Source organism: Grus americana, chromosome 3 (genome assembly GCF_028858705.1).
Source record: "Grus americana isolate bGruAme1 chromosome 3, bGruAme1.mat, whole genome shotgun sequence".
Classification (NCBI taxonomy): domain Eukaryota; kingdom Metazoa; phylum Chordata; class Aves; order Gruiformes; family Gruidae; genus Grus; species Grus americana.
The window spans coordinates 67,283,159-67,308,729 of NC_072854.1; the positions used below are offsets into that span (position 1 = coordinate 67,283,159).

At 37.5% G+C, this 25,571-nt stretch overlaps 1 protein-coding gene across 5 annotated transcripts in view; it reads right to left on the reverse strand.

Moving 5' to 3' along the window:
• Nucleotides 1-25,571, reverse strand: part of SYTL3 (synaptotagmin like 3) — a 34,303-nt gene that overhangs the window by 7,130 nt on the left and 1,602 nt on the right. For 2 of the 5 annotated variants that reach the window (XM_054821461.1, XM_054821465.1), the window contains exons 2-10: nt 22,251-22,810; nt 20,819-21,034; nt 17,130-17,194; nt 14,399-14,450; nt 12,978-13,044; nt 11,925-11,997; nt 8,384-8,508; nt 4,606-4,749; nt 1,721-1,899 (exon numbers count right to left, since the gene is read on the reverse strand). In XM_054821461.1, the coding sequence (XP_054677436.1) occupies nt 1,721-1,899; nt 4,606-4,749; nt 8,384-8,508; nt 11,925-11,997; nt 12,978-13,044; nt 14,399-14,450; nt 17,130-17,194; nt 20,819-21,034; nt 22,251-22,360 (1,031 nt within the window). In that variant the 5' untranslated portion in view covers nt 22,361-22,810. Of the gene's footprint in view, nt 1-1,720; nt 1,900-4,605; nt 4,750-8,383; nt 8,509-11,924; nt 11,998-12,971; nt 13,045-14,398; nt 14,451-17,129; nt 17,195-20,818; nt 21,035-22,250; nt 22,811-25,571 lie in introns of all 5 variants that reach the window. The other 3 variants (XM_054821460.1, XM_054821464.1, XM_054821462.1) reach the window with 2 other exon arrangements.

A 25,571-nucleotide genomic window follows, 5' to 3' on the forward strand; every position in this document is an offset into this window, starting at 1 on the left:
AATAATACATCATAATTCATCACTTTTACAAATGCTAATTGTTATAGTAGCCATTAGAGTGAAAGTGGCAGATTGTCTGAAGTGCTCAAAATTGCCTTAACATTGATGCAAGGAAGACCAGTAAAAAAAATTTCTGGAAGCTGAGTTGCAATATCAAGCACCAATGATTCCTATCCAAAGTTTCTCATCTGTAGGTCACATGAACTTTAATACTTAAATACCCCCTTAATATGAGTTCAGTGGGCTGTTTTTTTGTTATGGCTTCAAAACTAAAGAGTCTTAGGAATAGAGCGTGCTTGCTCATAGATTGGCATGGAAAGGAGTCATTGTTAATATAATACTAAATATTTTAAACCTGTACTTGTATATATTTCATATATTATGATTTAAATCAATTTTAAAACAGCCTCTTGATTAACTTACCAGTAAATAAAATCAGCTATCTCATACCATCAGTGCAGAACTTGCACATCTTCCCTATTCCTTCCAAACTTATCTGTAGGTAAAACTGCTGTTTAAAATATTCAGGTACTAGAAGTTTTAGCCTCCTGCTCTATCACCCCAGATCAATTTAATTAAAAAGTAGCCAGTCAGACTTCAAACCAGTCAACAAGCTAAATAATTCAACACGTTTAAAACATCAGTTAAAAGTCTGCTTTTCAGCAAGTGTGTTAAGTGAGTACACTGCCTGTACTGTTTCTGTTGGCTTGGAAACCAACAGAAATATATAAGTATATACCAACAGAGAACATAACGTTCACTACACAGCACTTCCCACATTGTCTTTCAGGCTTCCTGCAACTGTTTGCCTGAATTAATTACCGGGGACTTAAAGAACCTTGACCCACTTCTGAAGTGCTCCCAAGCACTGCCCTGCTTCATAAGCTGCTGTTCCAGCAAGGCTCCTTTCATCACCAAGCTGGTCTTTATGAACATCCTCTGCAAGATGCACAAAACCCATGTTCCTTCTGAGTGAAGGTGACTGCAACTCCACAATTCTAATGTGGTCACTCCAGTGCTCAAACACAGTGTGACAGCAGGGGCAAGAACAGGTAGTTAGGTATTCTACCTGGTGATTTTCTATGAATGGTTGCTGCACTGTCAGAAAGGATCGTTTAGTAATAAACAGACAAATCACCAAGGCTTAACTATCCAACCAAAAATTTCTATGGCATATTTTATCCACAGAAGTAGGTATTTCTTCCTCTCACAATAATACATAATTATTAAACAGCTTTAGATTCTAAAAATGCATTGCAGTATCTGGAATTTCTGTTCTTATGTCAGAAGATGGAAGCACAGAAGTAGCATAGCAATCACCCAGTGACCCACCGTGAGTCAGCAGATGAATTAGGAACATGACATCTCATGTTTTAGCCACTTTGTATTAATTTTGTGGACACAACTAAGAACTAAAATCTGAACAGCTGTTCTCGAGATCAACATATTCTCATCAGCAACATAGATACCCAACCTGCTCACAGGCAGGGAAAGAGACAATTACTAGCAGAAAATGGTCAGAATGGAATAAGCGCTGGTATGAAACCTGCATGTCTTACAGTGTGCATATGTAAAAAGGGCTGGTATATATGTTGGATGTTCTGAAAGTGCTAATATGGCATACCATCATATATCAATCAATTTCAATCACAACATACATGAATATTTTAAAGCCAGAATATTTTCCTTATTTTTTTCTTCTTCTCCACAAAATACTTACGGGTTGCACTTCTTCTTCTTCTCTTCTCCGTAAGACAGATTCTTGCATCCCTTGATGCAAATTTCTAAGATACAAGCTTTGAAGATGTATCTTATGGCAAACTCTATTTCTCCCGTGACGTTAGCCTTGCCAAAATTGCCAGACTCAGTGCAAGTGCTGTTAAGACTAAATAAACTGCCCTAAGAAAAGACAAATGTTTGGGAAAAGCAGCTTCAGATTAAACAGGATAAAACATTTATTTCTCTCAAAGGTCAATATCTTTACAGACTTGACTGTAGAGCTCCTGCAAATCACAAAGATTTAAGGTAACCTGTACAAAACATTCTGTTGCTTCCATAACAGCCCTGAAAATTATGACCGTAATTGCAACTCTGCTGCTTTGCCTTTTTCTCTTCAGTAAGCTCTCTAGGCTAAGCAAATGCTTTATTAGGTAACTTTTAGATCTAGAAATTGCCCCCAAATAAAACTGCTATGTGAGAAAAATAGGATAAGTGTCTGAAAGGAAGAGAGTGAAAAATCTCTGAAATCTAAGAACATACAAAACATTGAACTAGACTGCTTTTAATACACAGTTCATAGTACAATACACTGCTGAGATGTTACGTTCTATCATGTATTAAAGGAAACAAAAGTGGCCTTGCACATCCAGTAAATAGTCTACAAGATGCTCCAATTCCATATAAAAATGACATACTCCATGCTGCAGCAGACCATTCAGGAAAGATTAAAATACGAAGACATCCAGTTGTCCTATGTTGGCGCATAAAGAAGGTGTTTCCTCACTCGCCTAAGGGGCAAAGGTTTGGATGCTGTCCATCCACATATATAAACAGCATTTGTGTCTAGCATTTACAGAGGCCATGAAACTGCAATGAAGGAGGAAACTATAATCCTTTCTGTGGCCCAGCACAGACATGTAATTTATGGTGCTAACTAGCCTTCACTGTAACAAATTATCAATTCAATCAAAATAGTTTGGTCTCCATTCATTTATAATGATATTCTTTAAGGTGAGTCCTAGAAACTTTTTACATATGTCACGAAGACACAATTGTTGTGATTAATCTCACAGCAACATTGCCCTAGATTGCTAGGATATCTGTGTTAGGTCACTCCTCCCTCCGAAAATAAACACCAACCCACATAGGACTGGTTAACCAAGGAGTTCTGCGTTGCACAACCCGGCAGCTGAGAGTGCAGAGTAGTGTTTACAAGATCCTGTATCTCTTCCATGCAGATGCTCTTTTTTGTTTGTGCAGCTTGCCAAATATTCATTTTAAAATTCACACCAACAGCTTAATTGCATTAATGAAGCTATCTACTCTGCGTTGTAAGCTCTAAGTAACATACAAACCTGACAAAGGAAGTGTCAGAGTGCTTACTGAGGAAGGTCACAAGAAGTGTTAGGACTGGTTTTACCTGATGCTTGTTGCATCAGGTATTCTTGCTCTCTCCATAAGATGTGTATCAGTGTAATCAATCTCCCATGCAGCTTTGTTCAGCTCTGCTCTTTCACTCACTGACATATTTTTATTCATCTGACCAGAACATGCTTATTTTCCATCAAAATCCTTCATGACAAAGGAATGCAAACAGATTTTTTTCTTAGATCACATGTCCTAAAAAAAGTTATGCAAAAGCCCCTAATATTTATTCGACAGAACCTCTTATTTATTTAGAGAGGCTGAATAGGTGTTCTGATTAATGATGTTTGGACTGAATATCACTACATATGTCTCCCACTTGATTAGGAGTCACATACATTCAATGGAGAAATCACTCTTCTTTTTGGTTCAGTAAAAAGGGATTTAGCAATGACTTCATGTATTGCACTCCTGCTGGCATGACTGGAAGCAATGCCATCTGATATTTTGGAAGATACATTTTCATGGAGCAGTCATCAACATCCAACACTTACCTATAAGGGGAAGTTTAATGGAACTTGACTTTCCCCTTTATAAGATAGTAGAAAATATTTCAGTTTTAAGCCTGGGCTGTCTATAGCCCAGTTCAAATGGTTGTCATTAGAATCACAAATATCATCCAAAACTGTTATCCATTTGTCAGTTTAACACCTTAGACTCCACAATGCAGTGAACTATGAGAGCGTGCCAAGGTCCTTATGTGTGTTTATACTCCTCAGCAAAGTGAGCAGGCTGGTTGAATTTTGATCCCCTAAAAGTCATTTGAGTTCCCTTCTTTACACCATCAGTCATGGATTCTTTGGATACTTCACCCTGCTTAACCGCATCACTAATACATAGAAATTAGCTTCCACAGTTAATCATAGAGGCTTTAAAGCATGTGCTAAATTCATTCACAACTGGCTTCCTTCTCTCTCATTTACAGTATTCAAAATGCCATCCATCAGAGGATGATTCAATGCCATCCCCTAAGCCTATGAACTGCTCCCCTGGTTTCCGTCACCATCAGCTTCCTCTTCATTCACTGACATTCTGGCATTTGAATTTCCACTGACATTTCCATTACCACAGTTCTTGCAGAATAACAAAACCCTTCTCTTAAATGAAGTTTTAAGAGAAAAAGCTAGCTACTAGGTTTGAAAGAACCACGATCCCAACCCTAATATAAAATGGGAAGAATGTTAGTTGCATTCGCAAAATTCAGAAGAAGCTGATCTATTATTCATTATTAATGGATATATCTATCTATGGGTTTGATTTGGCTTATGCTGCAAAAAGCTCACACTGTTACTATGAGGACTATGCAAAGGCAGGCAGTCTCAACAGACACGAACTCAAGTAAAATTCTTCCTTCATTTTGTAATATAACCCCAAATACACCAACATTTTGCACAAGATCTTAGCTTTTTTTATCTGTCCCCATTAGGCACCTGTTCTGTTGTGCTTCACCCTCTAACTTACATATTTTCTGCCATCACAGAAAACTGCATCACTTGTAGGACTGGTTGTTATATCTTCTTCCTCACTGCAATTCCTTTTGGTCAGAATTTCACTGTCATTTGGGGCCCCACTGATGAGCTGCTGAAGACTGGGTGTACTTTTCATCTGTAAGAAAATCAGCAAGTCTTTCTTAAATTAAAAAAAAAATAATTTAAAAAAATGCCCTGATTCCTTCAGGAATGCTAGCAGAAGAAAATTCAGTAAATAGCTACAGTTCACGCTGCCCAATGTCACACAGGTGGCACACTTTCAAACACAATGTAGTAACTTAATTTAAATGTTGATTTACAACTCTCTCATCCCAGCTAGTAGTACATTCATTATATTAATAATTTCCTAAAATCAACATACCACCACCTAATCTAAGGATCACTACCACAGCAGTTACTAACAACAGTCTACTAATAACACACTAAAAGTAGCAATACACTAATAAAGGCCTTATTAGCCTTTAAAAAAACAGTAATTTTGGAGGAAAAAAATTATCTTGCCTGCAGGAAATTAAAAACAGTATTTTGTAATATGCATGACACATGCCTATGTCTACCTATGCAAGAATGAATGTAAGCTGAAAGAGACTTGAAAATAGAAACAGACTCAAAAGTTCTTATTTAGCTTTGATTATAGAAAAAGTTTAAATTTCTTTCTGAGGTGTTCTTGACTTCGCTTTGACTAAGTCCATTCACCTTTCCAATCTTCCCCTTAAAATCCTGACAATTTTTGGAAAAATTAAGATATACAGTAGCAAAACTCCTTGAGACTTACCTTCAACAATCTCTGTTACCAGGAACAACAGTTAATAGAATGAAGTACCAAAAGACTAATACATATGGCTAGAAATATGCTGAAAATAGATTTTAGCTCATTCTGGCATACCACTGGCCCTGGATAATACAATCTATTGAAAGTATGTTCACAGTTCAACGGGTAGGAAAAGAGTGAGGTAAGAAATTTTACATGGTTAGGATCTAAGAAAATAATTTCTTAAAAAAAATTGTATAACGGGGATTACCTGAAAAACTAGAAAGACTATAGTGTGACTGAATCAACAAAAAGGATTGGGACTTATTTGCATAAAAGAAACCAGTAATACATATTTAACAAACCTGGAAACCCCTCCTGCACAATCAGCAGAAACCCCTAAAGAATGAGGACAACAGAAGAGATAATATATTGAGATTACCTCTTAGAAAACAGGATGTGCAAAATCCAAACCAGTATGCTGTAGTTATAACACACAGAAATTGTTATATGTAATAACTGCCCTACCTTAAGAATAGATGTAAGAATTCATTAAGTTCTCTTGTGAGAAGGACACAGACAGAAATCCATTCAGAATATAGTCTCAAAAAAACCCCAAACAAACCCAAAGCATCATATTTCTCAGCAGAGAAATTGTCTTCTGCTTTATAGAAACCTGAAACATCACCAATTTCACTTACTAACCAAAACAACTTACTACACACTGAATTTTAGCTTCTACTTGGATCAGAAAGAATTCTCTGTTGTGTTAAACAGAACATAAGTGATTGACAAGGTAAAACTTGTGCTACCAGTGCTAAACTTAGCATCAGGTCACATAAGCAAGATTCCCACCTAGCCCAGCTCTAATGCCTGCAGCAGCATGCATCCGCTGTCACAGGAGGGGTAACCCACAGCTACTGACGCACCACAAACAGCTTCCAAAGCTTGTGCATGTCTGCTTGTTCCCCCAATGAAGCAGGTATAATTGCAGTTCCTTTCATGAACTTAGAGATTCTGATAGTGAGAGGCCCCAGAAAACACTATTCAATTAACTTCCTAAATCCAGATTTTACATTGGCTGGTAATTCTTGCCATTGGATTATTTTTCACTATTACTTAAGTTAAATATAATCTCTTTCAACTTTAATCTGAAGGAATCAAGCTCCGAACATATCACAAATTTGCAAAACTTAGGTAAGAAACAGATAGTGCTCTTGAGACTGAAGTGGTGCCCCAGTCTTATACCCTGCACATTCAAAATGGCAGAGTTACAGCTATTATTTCCCAGTCATTCCTAGGAGAAAAATGCACACTTTCTAGGGGAAAAAAATACTGTTTCGATTCATTCTCCGAAAATGAAAGTTCATTCTGGGGTGGAAGTCACAACAAGTAAGAATTTCTACATTGTATTTTGTTACAAATTTGAGTAATTAGTTGTTTTGCAAGTGTAATTTAAAACAGGTTCTGTCCTTAAACTTACGTCATAGTTCTAGTAAGGATGTAAACAGCTACCCTTATTAAAGGAAAACAAAGATGGAAAAGAAAAAAATACATTGAAGAATAATGCAATAGTGCCATTGACAGAGATTAAAAATAAATTTTAAAATCACAGTAAAGCTACAAAAAGCCATCATATAAGTGCAGGGACAGACAAGTAAAATTTCCTTCAATATTAAAAAAAACCTAAGTGGCAAAGACAACATTCACAAGAAACAAAAAGATCAACAGTAATTCTAGAAAAACTGAAATTCTAGCTTAAATATAGTCTAACTGGTTTGAGTGAAACAAAAGCTGCCTGACTCAGAGAAACAGTGCTCTGACACACAAACAACATTGAAATCCATCTTTCAAAATCTGTAATGCAAAGGTTGGACATAAATTAACTTCTAGTTTAAGTTAATATTATCTCCAACTCCGATGTTTTTCAATGCCTTAAAAGACCAGTGCTCCGCCAGTGGAATAAAGTAACACTGAAGTGCGGTTTGCCATAATGAAAGCAGCACTCGGGTAGTTAATAATTGTTGCCAATTTTGTTTATAATATAATCACATACAAAAATACCAGAACTAATTTCACAGAGTTCACAAACCTTACTGGGCCAATTCAAACCACTAGTCCATGCGGTTTGACATCCTGTCTCTTCCATTTATGAACACCTAACACTTCAGAGGAAAGTGAAAAGTGTGCACCAAGGGAGCCATGAGTAATATTTGCCATGAGGTCTGGCCCAAAGCAAAAGTTTTTCTCAGCATCTAATTCAGGCACTTAGCAGACCACATTTGCCTCATTCAGATGAACAAGGCAATTCAGTAAGTACCCAGTATGTGGAAAACTGAGTATGGACAAAGTTCAGTCACTTGAAAGCATACAAAAAGTCTTCAGTGTAACTTTAAAGCAGCTATGTGACATCATCTTCAGCCCTGCACAATTTGTGGAAAAACAGATGACTGGATTTTTCTCAAACTTCTCAAAAAACCACTGAAAGCTACAGACTGTAACCAAAGCAAAAGAAAAAGGGAAGTTGCCCAACAACTAAAAGCAGTCAATGTTTTCTCCTTGCCAAATTAAAAAGTGCTCAGGAAGTGTCAGGATGGGGTTTGGATGATCATAGCTTGGCCCTGTTCAGCAGCAAGAGGGGCACTAGGACAAGAGACAGAGCACCTCCCTGCAGCCCAACAATCACACAGAGCAGACATCAATCAGCCTCAAGAGAGTCTGTGAGCACCTGAGAGCAACACGACCCATCCTCTCCCTCCCTATGTGAGGGTCTTTGTAAATTCTCAGTCAAACATTTCAGCTCTGGGCTGAGATCAAGTGTGCAGACTCAGTCAAAAACCTTGTGAAGAATCAGAGTTCTGGTCACGGTCAGTGATCAGCTAAGCCCTGCTTGTATAATAAAAGTAAAATTCCACTGTGTAAGTCATTACTCTTACAAATATATTCCATTCCTGAAAAAGCCCTCACAGTTAGAGACTGTGTATAATAATATGGATACCCTGCTTGTAATGTTGATGGCAGTGTCAGACTGGCTCCTTCTTTGCTTCCTTCTTTCCACATTCTGCCCATAATCTGTGGTTAGGAGACGTCCATCAGCCATATCATTCTGGGACTTAGAGATTTCTGAAGTGAAAATAAAGAGAGAAGTCACTATAACAAACATTGCAAGCAATCCTGTAGATTTATAAGCTAATTCTGTAGCATTCAGACTTTCACCCTGCAATTTTAGTATTGATCTCCTAAGAGTAAGAAACAGATGGGAAGGTAAGTGCTCGTCCCATTTTGTATAATTATATTTTGCCTACCTAAATCTTTCCTGCTGTTTCAACTGGAAATTATACTCCTGGCTTCCTATCATTATAGCTGCTGCAAGGAATTGTTGTATGCTGTCAAATACAGTTTCTTTGCAGAAGTAGTACGTTCCCTATATATAGTTTGATTTGTAAAGCAGCTTCGTTTGGTTCAGGATAAAAGCAAGATCATTATAACAACATAAAGCGACATGACAATGGAAATTAGAAAGCAGAGCATATTGGAAAATATTTAGAAATTTATCCAAGATATGGATGAAAGGAAAGATATTACATACTCTGGTCCCAAACCACATATAATTTTAAGAACCTGAGTAGCCCGCATTGACTCCAGTAATGTTACTCATATGGATAAGCTTATGTCCATACTTAAGTACCTTATTGAATTAGCACTTCAATAACATCTAGTTAATTGTCAAATAAATCTATATGACAATTGGACATTTAGTGCACCACTTTTTGCTTCTTATTCCTCAGGGTACAGTCAGTACTTCACTTAAAGGGAAGGGCAGCGCTCATCCATGATTTCTGAAGTTGAAAACTAGCAGGCTTAGCAGCAGACACTTTGTTGTAAAACCCAGATAATCTCTCATGAAGAATTAATAACTTAAGTGGCACACAAAATAGCTATCATATGTTTAATTCATATAGAAGAAATAAATATTTCTCTCACAACATAAGCCTCTGTAGAGGAACCTCAGACAGCAGACAATATGTCATGATGCTATTCAAAACCAACAGCACTCTTAAGTGTGATTTTTAAAGCCACTTTGGGTTAGTTTTGTTCTTAGCAGCAATTAGTCCTCAGATGTTTACTGTACTCTGTGTACACCATTAAGGCATCATATGACATAGTCACAGGCAGGCTCAATTAAGTCATCTCTGATTGTAAATGAAGACAGGTTTTTAAAATACATGGTGAAATCAGAGATCATAAAAGAGACTGGAGTGAGAGATCTAATGGAGTAGATACAATCTGAGTAGCTTGACCAGCAGCAGAAGCAGAAACACAACCTTGCCTCACACTCTTCCAAAATGAACAGGTTACAGAACAGGTTACTGTGAGAAAAAAAAAAAATGATTGTTCATTTTTCATATCTATTCCTCCTTTGGCTTCTCTACCCAAACGGTCAGTAAGACAGACAGTATCTCCAGTGCCAAGGGCACTGCAAATAAAGCTACATTTTATTTTACATTTTGCACTGCAAATAAAACTACAACCAGCAACTCATTTTACATTCACCAAATGGCAACCACTGGACTATAACCTCCTGTTGTTGCCAAACCACTCTGAAACAGGAGGTAACAGCATAAAGAGCAGACTGTACAACAGTGGCACTGTGCTGCATGCACTAATCCTTTGTTCCCGCTGCTCTCAGACATGCACGCACGCTGGCTCCAGTGATACAATCAGAGGTATAACGACGTTCTCCAGGTTTATTTACTGCAATACACAAGAGCTGGGTGTATTAAATACCTCCGCAAACCAGGACATTTTTGTCTAGATAAGATATGTACTAACTTTAGACACTCGTGACCGAAAGCATTTATCACCACAGTACCAGGTTTCATTAAGAGACCATATTGTCTGAAAGATCTGTTTTCTTAAGTCAAGAAGCCCAAGTCTTTCTCTCTATAAGACTTCCTATACTTTTTAATTATTGACTTCAGTGATTGCAACACACTGTTATTTTCTTATAAATTAAAAGGTTCTACCTTAACTGAGGATGATAGCACCTGAGTGGGGTTTCACATACAGCTGAACTGAGCTAACAACTTGCTGCCACCCCCCTCTGTAAGCAGTGGTTTTCCCTCCACAATCCCTGGCTCCATGTGGGCCAGTACCCTCTGTTGTGCAGGCTCCAACATATATACCCTACCTTGAGCCTATTTAACTCACTAAACCAGCAGAAAAGTACCTATGTGGTTTGTCCGGGTTAATGTTCTGCCCTTTTATTTAGCTAAATCAATCTCCACAGGGGTCCAGAAACACTGGTGCTATTTCAAGTTAAGCAATGGCAGCATAAGGACAGAAACAGAGAGAGAAAAGATGGGGGGGGCAGTAGGGCCTTCCTGCTTGCTGCAGTCTCGACAGTCTTTACCAGTAAATGTGAGATACAATCAGGCTTCAAACTAACAGAAAGCAGAATAAACTACTTTACATCCAATTCTGTGCTGCCTCGGCTATCTTCTTCCGGTAACAAAGTATCCTACACCACCCTACGCTACACTTCTGTTCAGGAGGGACAGCCATTGTGTCTCTGCATATCTTTAATATGTGTTCACACAGACACAACATTAAATTTGTGTAGTTAAAGGACAGCAGACCTTTAGGATGGGTGGAAGAAGTTAGAGGAAAGACCAAATGAGAGCTAAGACAAGAGTTAGGGAGAAAGGCAGAAAGACATTAAAGCCAAATTTATCCAGGTCTCATCTCACATTTACGGTTGTCCAAGACGAAGCTAGTAAGAAAACACTAAGGTTCATTCAAATACATGCAAATCTGCAAGCCTCTGTAATCTTCATACAGGTTCAGAAGTTGTTTTCTTCTGGTCACTGATGCCTTTAATTTGTTCTTCACAAAGGCTGGCTGTCCCCCATGTAGTTAGCCTTAGAGGTGCATACACAGTCTGCACCCTAACGAACAGCAGGCAACATAAGTGAATGGAAGGAACCAAAAGTATCAGAATGAAAGAAGAATTGTTAGGGCTGTCTGGCTCTTACAAGTATGCGCTGAAAAAAACCCACACAACCAGACAGACTGAGAAAGAGGAAGGAAGTCCTCTTGAAAACTGCCAGTGAATTAAAATATTAAACTCTACTGCCATTATGTGATAGATTCTTTGACAGGGTCAGCTGGGGTTCAGTCAGATAGGTAACATGAAGATCACTACAGTAGATAGTGGTTATTCCTCTGTGCTAACATGAGTTAAATATACTGAACACCCAGTAAACTTAAAAATAACATTTATACAGTCTTTTCACAGTTTTACAAGAAATGCATTCTGGGTTGGTATCATCAGCTTGTTAAACAACTAGCAGAATACTGAAGGAGAATTAGACTTACTGTATTATTTTTCAGGTTGGCTCAGTCTTGGCATTAGTCATTTCAGCCATTACTCCATAACCTTTTTTTTTAATAACTATTTTTTAGCCAACGATTTGGCCAAAAAATTGAAACATTTGAGTATGTTACTCTAGAATGACAAAGCAGTGAAAGCTACTTACTTTTTATATGTGTTGTGAGAGACAAAAACAAGTTTTCCACAGATTTATTAAAACTTTTAGATTGACTGAGTTCCTGCAAATGGGAGATGCCAAGAGTAAGAAAACACAAGATATTCGCTGTTTTAAAGTTTCCGTGCTTAGATATCTACAGACCACATAACAATCAGATGGTAAGGCTGCAGCCCTTTGCTTACTTCTGCAGACAAATACATCTGAAGACACATGTTGACATGGCTGAAAACTGTCACACTAACGTATGAAGATGGTAAATAATCTTTTCAGTTCCACAGTCTTTGATATGTAAGTGGAACTCCTCGTAGGAAGATCACACAGCAGTTTCATAAATACAACTAATTACATCATCGATTTGCTGTAATGTCTTTCATACTTCAAATAGGAAAGTCCCATCTATTACAGATGCTCCTATGCCTCCAAATCAAAGAGTTTTCATCAAACTCCAGGCAAGCATGTGTTAGAATGTTTAGAGAATTACAATGGGCTTCAAAACCAGGGCCTGAGGACCCAGTCCAAAATGAACTGAATAGTAATTTAGTGTGATTTCAATGAGTTCTGAACTATGTCCTACTATTCTGTCCACTAGAAACTGTCATGCAAAGGCAAACATCAAATTCACTGTTTTTCACTCAGTAATGAAAGGAACACATGGAATGATCACTTTATAAATGACTACTATCATAGGATCATGGGATCCTTCAGGCTGGAGGGTAGCTCAGGAGATCTCAGTCCAGCCTTCCTGTAGTGAGGCACCAAAAACCAGGTGCAGTATTGTACTACCAAGTAGAGTGGTTAATCACGTCCATCAAAACCTGAAAACTAATTGAAAACGTCCCTCATGATAGCCTCTGACCTTTCTCTCCTGCTACTAATGCAGCATAAAAAATTACAAAGGAACACAAGGCAGCATTTATATTGCAGTATGATGTGAGAACAGTTGCTGTTTACTGCGTTTCTGTGGCTGGCCTTTGCATATGAATGACATCCTAAGAGGTACATGTACACGTATACGTATATTTTGCAGAGACGTACATTTACCGTCACGTTGCTTCCTGCTGTGGATTCTGTGAAAGGAGGTGGAGTTGGAGGTACAACAGAAATTTTACTAGAAATTTAAGAGACAATAAACAGTGCAACAATTAATGGATAAATAAATAACATTCATGCATGTATCTTTATTATCTGTCTTTCCTGCAATCTAAAGATCTGGGTTGAGATCATGTGTCTTTAAGAGTTGCAGCGCAGGTTTACTGCCTCTTTATAAGAATTAGGACTACCATCCTACCTTCTCAATCTTGGGCTGCTCTAGGCAGAATTATTAATTTAAACCAATCAGGAAGATCTAATTTAGGATACGCTTCCTAGACTTCTATATGGTTGGCAGCGTTACAATCTGTGTCCCAAGTGTTAAAACACAATTCCTGTGTAACACACCCCATCTCTGTTTCAGAGATGTTTTCAGAAAACAGTCATCTTTATTTACAATACTAAAAGGATCCTTCCTTGCCTGGGCCCAGAGCAGTCAGAGCCCCTCTAGAGCACTCCGGCCATTTCATCTGTTGTAAATAGCCCGGTCTGTGAAAAAAAATCTGTTATCTGACTGACTCTTAACATGGCACAATCACAGACCCTAAAGGCAGCTGGTGAACTTCCTTTTGACTCTCTTTTACCACATTTAAGTAAAAGCAAGTCCTTATGCAGCCCTGGTTAGAATCATATCTAGCTAACTCTAAGTTTCTGTCTTATGCATCTATGCCTAGCCAGATAATGATCATAAAATTGAGGCCAGCTCTTTGTATCTTATTTTACCTTTTTTTTTTTTTTTTTAAGGAAGAGGGTTTCTTTTATACAATATAGTTTAAGTAGACTGTTATTTCATTATATATCACTGGTAATAACTTAAGTATGGTCATACTTAGGCCTCAAGTCAAAGTATTTATTCACTGAATAAATCCAGCTGGATTTTTTACTTAAGTTTGGTAAGTGGATGCATCTTACTGAATGCGGAGCTTCTTGTCTACTATTTATTCTAAAGCTATCACATCAGCAATATCTCCCATTGAGCAAATAATGATGCTATTGCTGTTATACCTAGAAAATAATTTTCATCTCTCATTATTTAAAAGCAGTGTGTAACTTTGAAAGATAATGGTGTAAAAACCTATGCAAGAAATATGAGCAGATATAACAAAAATAACGCACATCCCTTCATTTCAAGTAAATAAGAAACTATTACTCTAAACATAGTACTCTCTTTTGTACTTGAGACCCTTTCTATTGATGGCCGAGAGAGAAAAGTGGCAATTTTTCTATGCTTTTTTCATTTGTACTCCAAAAGTATATTGAAATTTGGTTTTAATAATAAAAAATACAAACTGCTGACTGGTTTATAAGATACAATATATCCCCTACACAAATTCCCAGTGCCCTAGGACCATTTCTCCTTTTATGACTCTTACCTCAGTTTCTGATAAGATTTCAAGAGCTTTGCACCAACTGTTTCATGTCTGCCTGTGAAGGAAGAAAAAAAAAAACCAAAAACCAAACAAACACCCAAAGGTCATTTTGTAACAACAGCAGTTACTAACACCTGTATAATACTTTTTAAAATCAGTGCCTTTCAGGATCTGGCCTGTATTTACAGAAGCTCCTGCACATGCAAGTCAGGAGTGAAATCAACCCTCACCTGACATATCAGCATACATGCCAAGCAACACGCAAGTTTCTCTTGTATCACAAACTCTATCATGACTTCACCTTCACCTCTCACAGGTGACACATTCAGACCAGCTCTTCACAAATGCTAAGGACAATCATGTATGGATGTGAACAGGCCCATTCCTACAGGTTGCCAAATGCTCTTTGCTGCCTGAGGTCCAGGAGGCAGTTAGTGCATGGGCCCAGCGCACTAAAGCACACTTCAACCATAAAACTCAAACACTGCGGAAGGCTTGAAAAACGCATACAAGAGTAAGCACATGGTCATCTCTTGCATCTTATGAAAAATTCTTTTCCATTTTCCTACTAGAGACCTGAACAATCATGAAAACACATGACTAGCTCACAAACATGAGCAGACCCCTTCACTAAGGCCATCCCTGTGGGGAAATAGCAACCATGTCACGTTCCTCAGGTGAGCAGCCACATGATGTAAAGAACACCAAGGAGCAAGCGCTCCATCAGGCACAAACAATGAAGACTTACAAAAAGGCAGTTTGTTCCTGAGTAATCGCAAACAGAAAGAAGGGCTAAATGCATGTAACAAATGCCCAACTAACAATATCTGCAGTGCCTTTAATCACTAATCATTCCTAATACAGAAAGCAGCATGTAATCTATGCTTTGCTGAAAATTAATTATAATGTATTACTTATATGTAAGTAGCAGACCTTGGTGGTGGTAGAAATAATAACTTATTGATGTTACAAATTTCAGTCAGAACTCCAGACTTAATGCTCTGTTATTAATAAGCAATATCCGGTATCTTAATTTATTGCAGCATTAAATGATTTCTTAAATTTTAATATTTATTAGTCAGTAAAGGCAATATACCACTTTTATGAAAATACGATTTTTATGCAAATACGATTTTTATTCTTTAGGTAGAAGCTACACAAAATGCATAAAAACCATACTTATATAACTTTTTTTTTTTTACTCTGCAACATGAGAAAACTTCACTGTAACATGTAATTCTTCAGTTAAACTTATTTTACAGTGAATACTTCACTTGTGTTATATTTTCAAACCAAAAGAGGGCACTGTCTCCCTAGGCTTGAAGAATACATAACTACAAGTTATGCTTAACCCCTTCAACTATATCAGTTGGTCTAATCAAAAGGAACTAAAAAAACCATATTTCTTCCTGCAAGCTTATCTTCTGAATATCCTTAGACCTTTGTGTGTTCAACAGTATTACTAATAGACTAACTAAGCAAAATGCGTCAAGCACCCACAAAGCTTTGATAACGCAAGGTGAGAACTCATTTCTTTTACTGGAAAGAGGGACAGTCAGTACCTTGCAATACCAGATTCTGTGTCTGAGAACAACATAGCATTTTCCAATAACTGTGAGAGATTGTTAAAAATACCAGCTTTACACTCGCTGAAAAGAATATGAGGGAAAATTATTAACAATGGTTATGGAATACAACTGTGCTTTAAAAGATCAGTCAACTAATACTTTAAAATCAGAAGTTCTGCTAGCTAGAATGGAATTCAGTGACATCTTTCAAATTCTAAATGAATTATTTCAGCAGGAACTGTAGCTCAGTTTCTTAATATGCTACCTCCTGTCTTTCTTGACTACTTACAACCCAAAATTTGCCTGATTACGTTCTTCCATATAAATTTCTTTCTATTCAAGTTTCCCAAGAGATATTTAAGGTCCAGTGCTTTCCTTTTTACCAGCTATCCTTAAATCTAGACACAATGCAGATACTGGAAATGAAACTGTAACGTTTAGCTACAGTCAGGCACAAAGCAAAATAGTTCCCTATCTGAAGTGGCGCTTCAAGGGAAAGAGGAAGGAAATCCTTGCCACCTCATTAGTCATTGTAGGTGAAAATGGAGACTAACAGCCGCTTGGTTGGTGAAACACATTCCCCATAGGGCAATCCATCCACATCCTCTGTAATTTCTTTTAGGGCTTTCTATTTTTAATTGCACTGAAAAGACTGAACACAAGGCAATGGCACAGCTGGCTGAAAGTAAATAAACAGTAAGTGTTTAACTCTCTGTTGATTTATAGCTGTACATGGGGGGGTTTATTCCATTCTGTCATTTCTTTAATCTTTAGAACTTTCTCAGTGAAAACAATTGAAGTTTTAACTTTGACAAACAATGGATGCAGGATCATTTCCTTCCTACACATATATTTTAACATTTCTATATTTATTTCATGTCACTGTATTTCTCAGAAGCCTTACACGCTCATTAATTCAAATTGATATGTCCAGCAATTTCCCTATTCTTATTACTCAAGACAAAATAAATTATAATTTTAAATGCATTCTGCTAGTTTGTGTTCATATTTTATTTAGTGCATAAACAGATGCACTGCATGATAATTCTGACAAATCTCTCACCAAGTTGAAGAAACATTAAATGCAGTGGCAGACTACATTCTGTGTTTCACTTAGGTGAGGACTACACATTGCTGGAACAGACCATAAACCATCCTGTAATTACCTTCACCTGGATATTTCTTTGCTCGTTCCTCAAAGAACCATTCACCAGCCTTTACTTTCACATCTCTGAAAAACAAGCAAAAGACATTTGAATAAACAATTTCCAAAGTGTGTTTCTTCAAATGTTGGATAACCATTTAACAATCCAACAATCCTTCTTAATCCTACCATAAAACTAGAATTTCATGATTGCTCACTCCATTGACTGATTTTTCCTGTGGGCCTGCAAACAAAGGATGCAGATTTGACTCTGGCCTTTTGTTGTCTCCAACTGACTTAGATGAAGTCTGCAATCTGAACTCACACATTATTACAGAGACAAAAAGATTTGTAACTGAGGAGAGGATTCTCTGGAGTTTCCAGGTTCCCAATTCTCATCTAAATGTCTTACTAATTTTTAGGCCATATACATTATCTCTGTTCCTTGTGGATTTTCTGATGTTTATTATAGGATGAAGTCCTACTGCAAAAATGTCCTCAGTGCAGGCACCACTGAACTTTCTTCTCTGCCCAGTAGTCCATTTTTCTTCTATGAAATTAATCCCCTTACTACCACTCCCTCTGCCAAAATTGCTTGAAATTGGCAACAATATACGGATAGTAAATTCACATAGAGCTTGCCTCCTTAAGAAAGCAAAAATCTCTAAACACGAAAGTTTTAGTGATATCCACCAAAGCCCAGGCAACAAAATCCTTGGGCCTACCATTTCACACCTCATCTTACTCTATGTTATAATAGACGAACTATAGATAGAATGCTGTTTGTTCTTTCTGTGGCTTGTTTTTAAGGCATTTGCGGCTTACCAGTATCTGAAGGGGGCCTACAGGAAAGATGGTGAGGGACTGTTTATCAAGGAGTGTAGTGACAGGACAAGGGGTAATGGGTTTAAGCTGAAGGAGGGTCGATTTAGATTAGATGTTAGAAAGAAATTCTTTACTGTTAGAGTGGTGAGGCACTGGAACAGGTTGCCCAAAGAGGTTGTGGATGCCCCGTCCCTGGAAGTGTTTAAGACCAGGTTGGATGAGGCTTTGGGCAACATGGTCTAATAGAGGGTGCCCCTGCCCATGGCAGCAGGGGGGTTGGAACTAGATGATCTTTAAGGTCCCTTCCAACCCAAACCATTCTATGATTCTATGATTTTAGGCATTTGAAATATAACTTTGTAAGTAGCAATGCAGAATATTCAAGAAATTACTACCTGTGTAGATTGATCTTGATGATCAGAGGGCTGGAGCACCTCTCCTCTGAGGAGAGGCTGAGAGAGTTGGGCTTGTTCAGCCTGGAGAAGAGAAGGCTCCAGGGAGACCTTAGAGCAGCCTTCTGGTACCTGAAGGGGGCCTACAGGAAAGCTGAGAGGGACTGTTTACAAGGGCATGTAGTGATAGGACAAGGGGTACTGGGTCTAAAGTAAAAGAGAGTAGATTTAGATTAGATATTAGGAAAAAATTCTTCACTGTGAGGGTGGTGAGGCGCTGGAACAGGTTGCCCAGAAAGGTTGTGGATGCCCCATCCCTGGAAGGGTTCAAGGCCAGGTTGGATGGGGCTTTGGGCAACCTGATCTAGTGGAGGGTGTCCCTGCCCATGGCAGGGAGGTTGGAACTAGATGATCTTTCAGGTCCCTTCCAACTCAAGCCATTCTATGACTCTATGATTGTACTATTTATTTTCACGCCTAACCATAGATCCTTGTGCATAACTGAACACAAATGAGTTCAAATATTAGGTTAAAATAACTTTCAGACAGGATACTTATTTACTTTGGATGGAGATCTATTAACTAATAAATGTCTGAGATCTCTGGCTGCACTAGATCTTCAAGGCTCTGCATTGGTAGTGCCTCGAGTCTCATCTCCAGCCTTGCCTTTATGTTCTTGCCACTACCCACAGTTATCTTCCCAGAGTTTAATCTCCAGTTCTGCAGAGGCTCATGTGATAACTAGACCACTCACAGGATGAAAACAGATCTGGAAATAACCTCCTTTTTTTTTTTTTTTTTTTTAGCCTAAAGAGTGTATTAAGGTAAGCTATGACCAAAAGTGACATCACCAAGGTAAATAAAAGGCACTGAGTAGCATTTACCACACTGCTGCACTCTCTACCCTTCTTGAGATGTGCAGCCTTGATGTAAAGCTCACTGAAGGCAACAGAAGAAGTCTGATTGATTTTAATGGACCTTGCATCGTGACTAAGCAAGATCAAATGTGCCGTCTCTTTGCTATAAAAAGAATTTCAATGACAGCTGAAGAATTTCTCTATATTAGCAAGACAAAAAAAGTAATTTCCTCAAGGAAAAGAAAAATGTCTTTTCATTCATTTAAATAGTGCCTTCCTGGTTTTACCATTAAATATCTGGACAAGCTTATGAAATAATTAAGGGTGCACAGCACTATACAAGGTAGCTTAACAACTAGCTACTCTCTATAAGGGATTTCCATTGTGGCCACCACATAACTGGAAACCAATTTAAAAGAAGAGGAAGTGGAGGGACGTATCTAGAGGAGGATATGGAAAGTTAACTTTTTAACCTTTGCTTTTACTGCATATAGCGTGAAGAACAGATAGAGAAATATATGCACCAAAATCTAGTAACTGCTTTGTATCAAATATAGATGGAGCTAATCTGCATAATTTATGTATAAATTGCAAAATAAACCAAGGATTCAGAGAACATCTTTTTTAGTGATATAGTCTCTTCCAAACTATAGAAAATTATTTCCACCTACTAGTAGAAATTCATTTAGCTTAAGACCAATACCTTGCCTTACATTTCCCAGGCATTATTTAAATCTCATTTTGGCATCTTAAGAGGGAATGAAGTAGTGCATTAATCTTGTGTTGGCATAAAGTAAAATTTCATCCAAATCCTCACCCTTTGTGCAGGGATATATATTACCAAACACAGCTGTTGATTCCTTTCCAAAACTATCTTTCTTTGCCTACCTAACATTACTTTTCATCAAAGGTGGAAATATAGCTAAACCATTTGGTTTAGAAAGATTCTGATTAGTAGAATGGACTAGGATGGAGTACTTTGATATAGAAAATATACCAATACAGTAAAAGAAAGATTGTTTCCTGTTTCCTGGAAAACAAAACCAAGGTGACATAGTAAAAGAAAAAACAACTAATTCAAAGTAAACAAATTTGGATTTCTGACCACATTTAAACAATTCCTGATAATGTTATTAATGCTTTTTGCTTTTTAAATTTATAGAAAACATGACTAAGTTATTCATCAATCCAGGTTCCTCACTTCTGTAGTATGAGGCAAAAAAATAATTATTAGGAAATTGTCAAGAAATTGGCTATACTACACCAAAACACAGCACCTTCAGCAACTTGTTATGATGCCCTGGTTCAGAATTGAGTCAGGGAAGGAGTTCTATCTTCAGTTCGGAAACTAACTGTTCCTATCCTTTGCCATTATCATCTTTGTCACACTACTTCTGGCCTACCCTGAGGATCCATTTTGCTCAATATAGGAATGGAAATCCTGACCACATGAAGTATAACACAAAATTCCCATCAATTTCATTGCTACCAGGACTTCATCCAACATTTTCATTCCACCAAAGGCTTTTCTTTTTTTTCATTAATTGTTTAAAGCAACAGACACATACAAAACCAGTGTGCATCCACTGGATAACCAGCTTAAAGCAGCACTTATCCAAACCAGTAAAATTTCTTACCCATGAGCGTAGCAAACAGTGCATTTCCAAACACAGGGATTCAGGCAGATACGGCATTCAGAGCATACTCGATGACTGCACCCATTGCATACTGCACCTCTGTTCATCAATAACCCAAGTGATTTCTGACAGCGAGCGCAAGATCTCTCCTGGTATTCATGGCCTACATTTCTTGCCCCCTTCCACCGAAGCTGCTGCAGCTGCAGTTTCAGTTTCCTAATCACCCAGGTTAAAAAAAAAAAAAAAAAAAAAAATTAAAAAGACCAAAACCCCCATTCACGCTTAGGGCAGGCCACTGAAATTGTGTATGCAAGTGATTATGTATTCACATACAAAGACTGAGACTAAATGGTGGTCTCTTTCATTTGATGATATTTTTTTATCATATTTATCCAAGAATCAAATATTCTATCAAGTAAAAATAATCATAACAAATATATCATCTAAAAGTTAAATAAAAAACACATCAGACCAAAATATTGAAGCCTCTCCCTTTCATTAACTTTGTTTCCATCACATGTACCAATAATCAAGATCTATGGTTTTGTTAGCTACATAATCAGTCAGGGATTTTCTGACCAATTCAGACTTTATTTATAACCCTTTATTTATTTTTCACAATCATTTAATATGTCCAGTAATACTTACATAAATGTCTGCTGTAAACAAAGTTTAAATTTCAACATTTAAGAGACTAAAAATTTCTAACTTAGCAACACAAGTACCCTGCTTTACATGGGAATGCAATGTGACAAAGCAGGGTACAAGCTGTAGGGAAATATTTGCTCTGTCCCTGATATAAAGCTAATAAAATGCTGTAGTATTATCCCTTATCCTTCACAACTGAAATACTTGCATAGTATGAAATAATTAAATAGAATCTTTTTTCTAACCAATGACACGTATTGGCATTAGTAACAACCTCCAAGACAGTGTGGTGCGCTTGCTACCTCTTGTACGTGAGAAGGGATGGTGGTGGATTCAGCACAATGAGCAGGTATCTAATCATTCTTAACTGCAGTTTGTCACAACATAAGTTAAATAAGCCAGCCAAAGATCTGAATATGTTCTGTGTTACCAGGGCTATATAGGCTTACATAGGAGGATGATAGTAATGCCATAAAGCCTTCATAGGAAAAATACAGGCAGCAGCTGAACTTTCTATTTAAGGCTAGAATTAAAATTCATCAAGTAGATTATTCACTGAATAGTATTTGCTCATCTTTACTGTAGAGTAGTGAATAGTAAGAGTAAATCCAAGAGGCTCTGGATAACCCTTAGTTTTCCCAAAGAATAAAAAGGCATTAGCTAACAAGAAGTTTTTTAAAAAAAAAAAAAAAGAAAAAAAAAGATACATTTGGAAGGACGGCAAAGAGGAAGAACTTCTGAGAAAAAAGGAACAGAAATACAGGAATAGAGGAACTACAGATACCTTATTCTTTCCTCCTCTGTTTTTCTCACCATCTGGTCACGGTACAGGACTTCCAGGACAGCCTCTCGTTCCAATTCCTTCAAGAAGTTTAGATTAAATTCACTGGCCATTTTCGCCAAACTTCACTTATTTTGTAGATTCCCGTCCTATGGTTCTACTAGATCCAGAATGATGGATACAACTTTATGAAGTCTAATGTGGTCTGAGTGTTTACTAAGTGCCTGCGCTCTTACTTGATTGGTGCTACGTTTCACTGTGTCATACCCGTGAAGAGAAAAATAACCGTGTCTGTCTTCACACAAGTCATCATTTAAGAGTCTCTGCTACCCAGGGAATATGAACAGTTAGCAAGGTCACAACAGGCTTGTCTTTTTAACATGAAAGAACTTGTTCTTTTCTTTGTTTTGCTGAGAGTGGTTGAGAGCTTGCAGCAAGGTCCCCCAGATAGGGCTTTAACTCTCACGAGACAGAGGGACAATTCACCAAGAGATGGTGTAAAGGAGCGGGGGGGAATGGTTTTTTTTTTTTTATTTGGTCTTGCAGATGTGGGATTTCTGGGCCTAGGGGGAAAAAAGAATACATGTTATTATCTCTTCTCCTTACCTCTTCAAGACATTTCAAATAGTATGTGAAGACCACATTTTGCTATACTCAGACCTTTCATGCATTAATTCAGATACAGCAGAGGTTTTAAGACAATTCTGTTCTTCAGACAGTGGCACCATATTGTCCATTAACACTCAGCCACGTACCTTCACATTTTTGTACAGTCAACATTAAACAACCAATAAAGAAGCTTAGGTTAGTTCTGAACACAGGCCTACAGGCCCCATGACTGAAAAAGTCGTACTGGTTGAGACAAAAATGCCCCTTTCTGATCTCATCTTACTGAAAAGACAAAACATTACAAGCCTAAGAGGAAAGGGGGAAAGACACCCTCTGAGAGTCACTTCTACAGATTACCTACGTCTGTTAAGTCTAGATAAGCAATTTAATACCCAATAATGCTATTATCTTTGTTAATACACACAAACACGAAAGAGATAATATATTATTTCAAGCTCAGTGCGCTAACAATTTTGACCACAAACTGATGATGTTAATGTACAAATATGAGAAGCATAAAATTAAAACAGAATCACAACTGTATTTGGGATATACTCTGTGACCTTCACTTTTGTAAAACTCCCACTAAAATAGAAAATAATTTTAATATATTTTGCAGTGACATAGAGAAATAAAATGATTATTCAATCCAATTCAGCTTACACACCATATTCAGTTTTAATACTACTGTCTAGGATGTATTACAAGAAATGTAAGAGTGTTCCACTGATGGTACACCAAATATTAAAGACGTGTACATGAAAATTGGTTAAGTGTTTCAAACTTAATCTGAACTAAATACATACAGTCAGGCTCTAGGCAGTAGGTCTAGACACTGGGACTGGATAAAGCTTTCCCAGAGCAGTTACTGATGCTTCACTGATGGACCTCAGCTGAGAATCTGACCAACTGTCTGCATTGCTGGATCATTATTTTAAAAATACTGTGAGTTTTAAGTTTAAAAAAAAAAGGCAAAAAAACCCCTTCAGATATATAGTGACAATGGATTTTTGTCAGTGCAGGGAATTACTTTACATACAGCTTGCCCCAATTAAGTTACTTAATTTCCCACAAAAAAGCAGGTGGTGATAATTTGTATTTATAAACAGTATTTATTTTGTTCTTTTACATTTTTTGTGAAACGCTTCAATAGACATCAAAAGGACAAAGCATTTCACAGAAGCAATGTTAACAAAGAAAAAAAAAATTGGTTTCCTGTGGAAACAAAAAAGAGAGAGATAGGCATAATCATATTTTATTTCCTTACCAACTGCAATTTCACAGGAAATTACTCAGTTGAAACCTAAAAAGCCTGAGCAATTTTTTAGCACAATATATGTCATTTTCAAAGGCCCCTGCATGCTTCACCTGCTTTCATTTTTTACCTCCAGATACCTCCCAGGATTGATGAGCATGTTTAGAGCCTTCAACTCCACTTAAGTCAATACAATCTGGAGGAGCAGTCAGCACAAACTCGGGGACCTCTGCACTATACAGGATACCAAAACACCCATTACAGCATAAGTTATGCTTTCTATAAACTCCAAGGATTTCCAAAGGCTAGCATATCTACATCATCAGAAAATCCTGCTGAAGCATCAGTAAACGCTAGCAAATTCATGATAGTCATTATTAGGTAGATCCAATAAAATCGCTCTAGTGATATTAAAGAAAATATATAAATGTCTTATAAAGCTATTAAGAACGTACCACTGTAAAACAGTTACTAAGAGCAACACCTGCAGTTAAGCAAGCACAGAAATAGTTCCTATTTGATATCTTCTTCAAATTCTTTAAAAAAGGACCACCTCCCTTCTTCACAGAAGAGCACAAAGTTTTCCATATTTCAAGCCTGTTTTGGGAACTGAATTTCGGATGACATCTTAGTGCATGAAAAATATTGGGGGCATACAGAATCTGAGAGAGGCTTTTTTTTTTTTTTTTAATTATGATTTCAGCTATTCAAGTTTGCACAAATTTAAATGGTGTGAGGGAAGGAACATCTTAGATCCTCCCCTTGTTTCCACCTTGTCTTGCTTGCAGCTATACCCCCCCAGGAGACACAGGTTCTGCCCCAGCCAGGGCAGGATTCTTCAACTTGTCAGTGATACAGCAAAGACCATCATCCAAATCAGTTGGTCTATTGCTACGTTTCATATCCTATTCGTATAAATCATAAGCATTTAATTTAATGCCAGCAGTAGACCTCTACAAGGGCTAGGATGGAAAGATTAACAATCTCCTGGCACCAAACAACAGAACAAATATAGTGCAGAGCGAAGTGCCAGGGGCCCTACGTCCTACTGTATCTGCACTATGCAGAGAGACAAAAAGCCCCCGTGACTCTTTCATCGCTGGGCGAGATCATCACGTGCTGCACAGAATAAAGGTTAAAATCCATCATGTAGCCAGAAACTCTATCAATATTGCACCTCGACATTCCTACAGTTGTTTGGGTTTTTTTAAAATCTTCATAAAGATTTAAGCTCAGATGATTGTCGTGTTCTGTCAATTTTTCTTGCACATTCAAAGATAACTCAAAATCTAGTTTAATTATGAGGTAGCTTTAAGAAAAAATAAAGTACTACATCCTCCAAAATGGGGGATAATCTTTGCGTCCCACAACAGACTCGAACTTGTAATCATTTCACAGAGGTGTTCAAATTGGTCTGAAAAGCTCTCTACCATTGTAAAAGAAGAGCCTTTCTAACACCA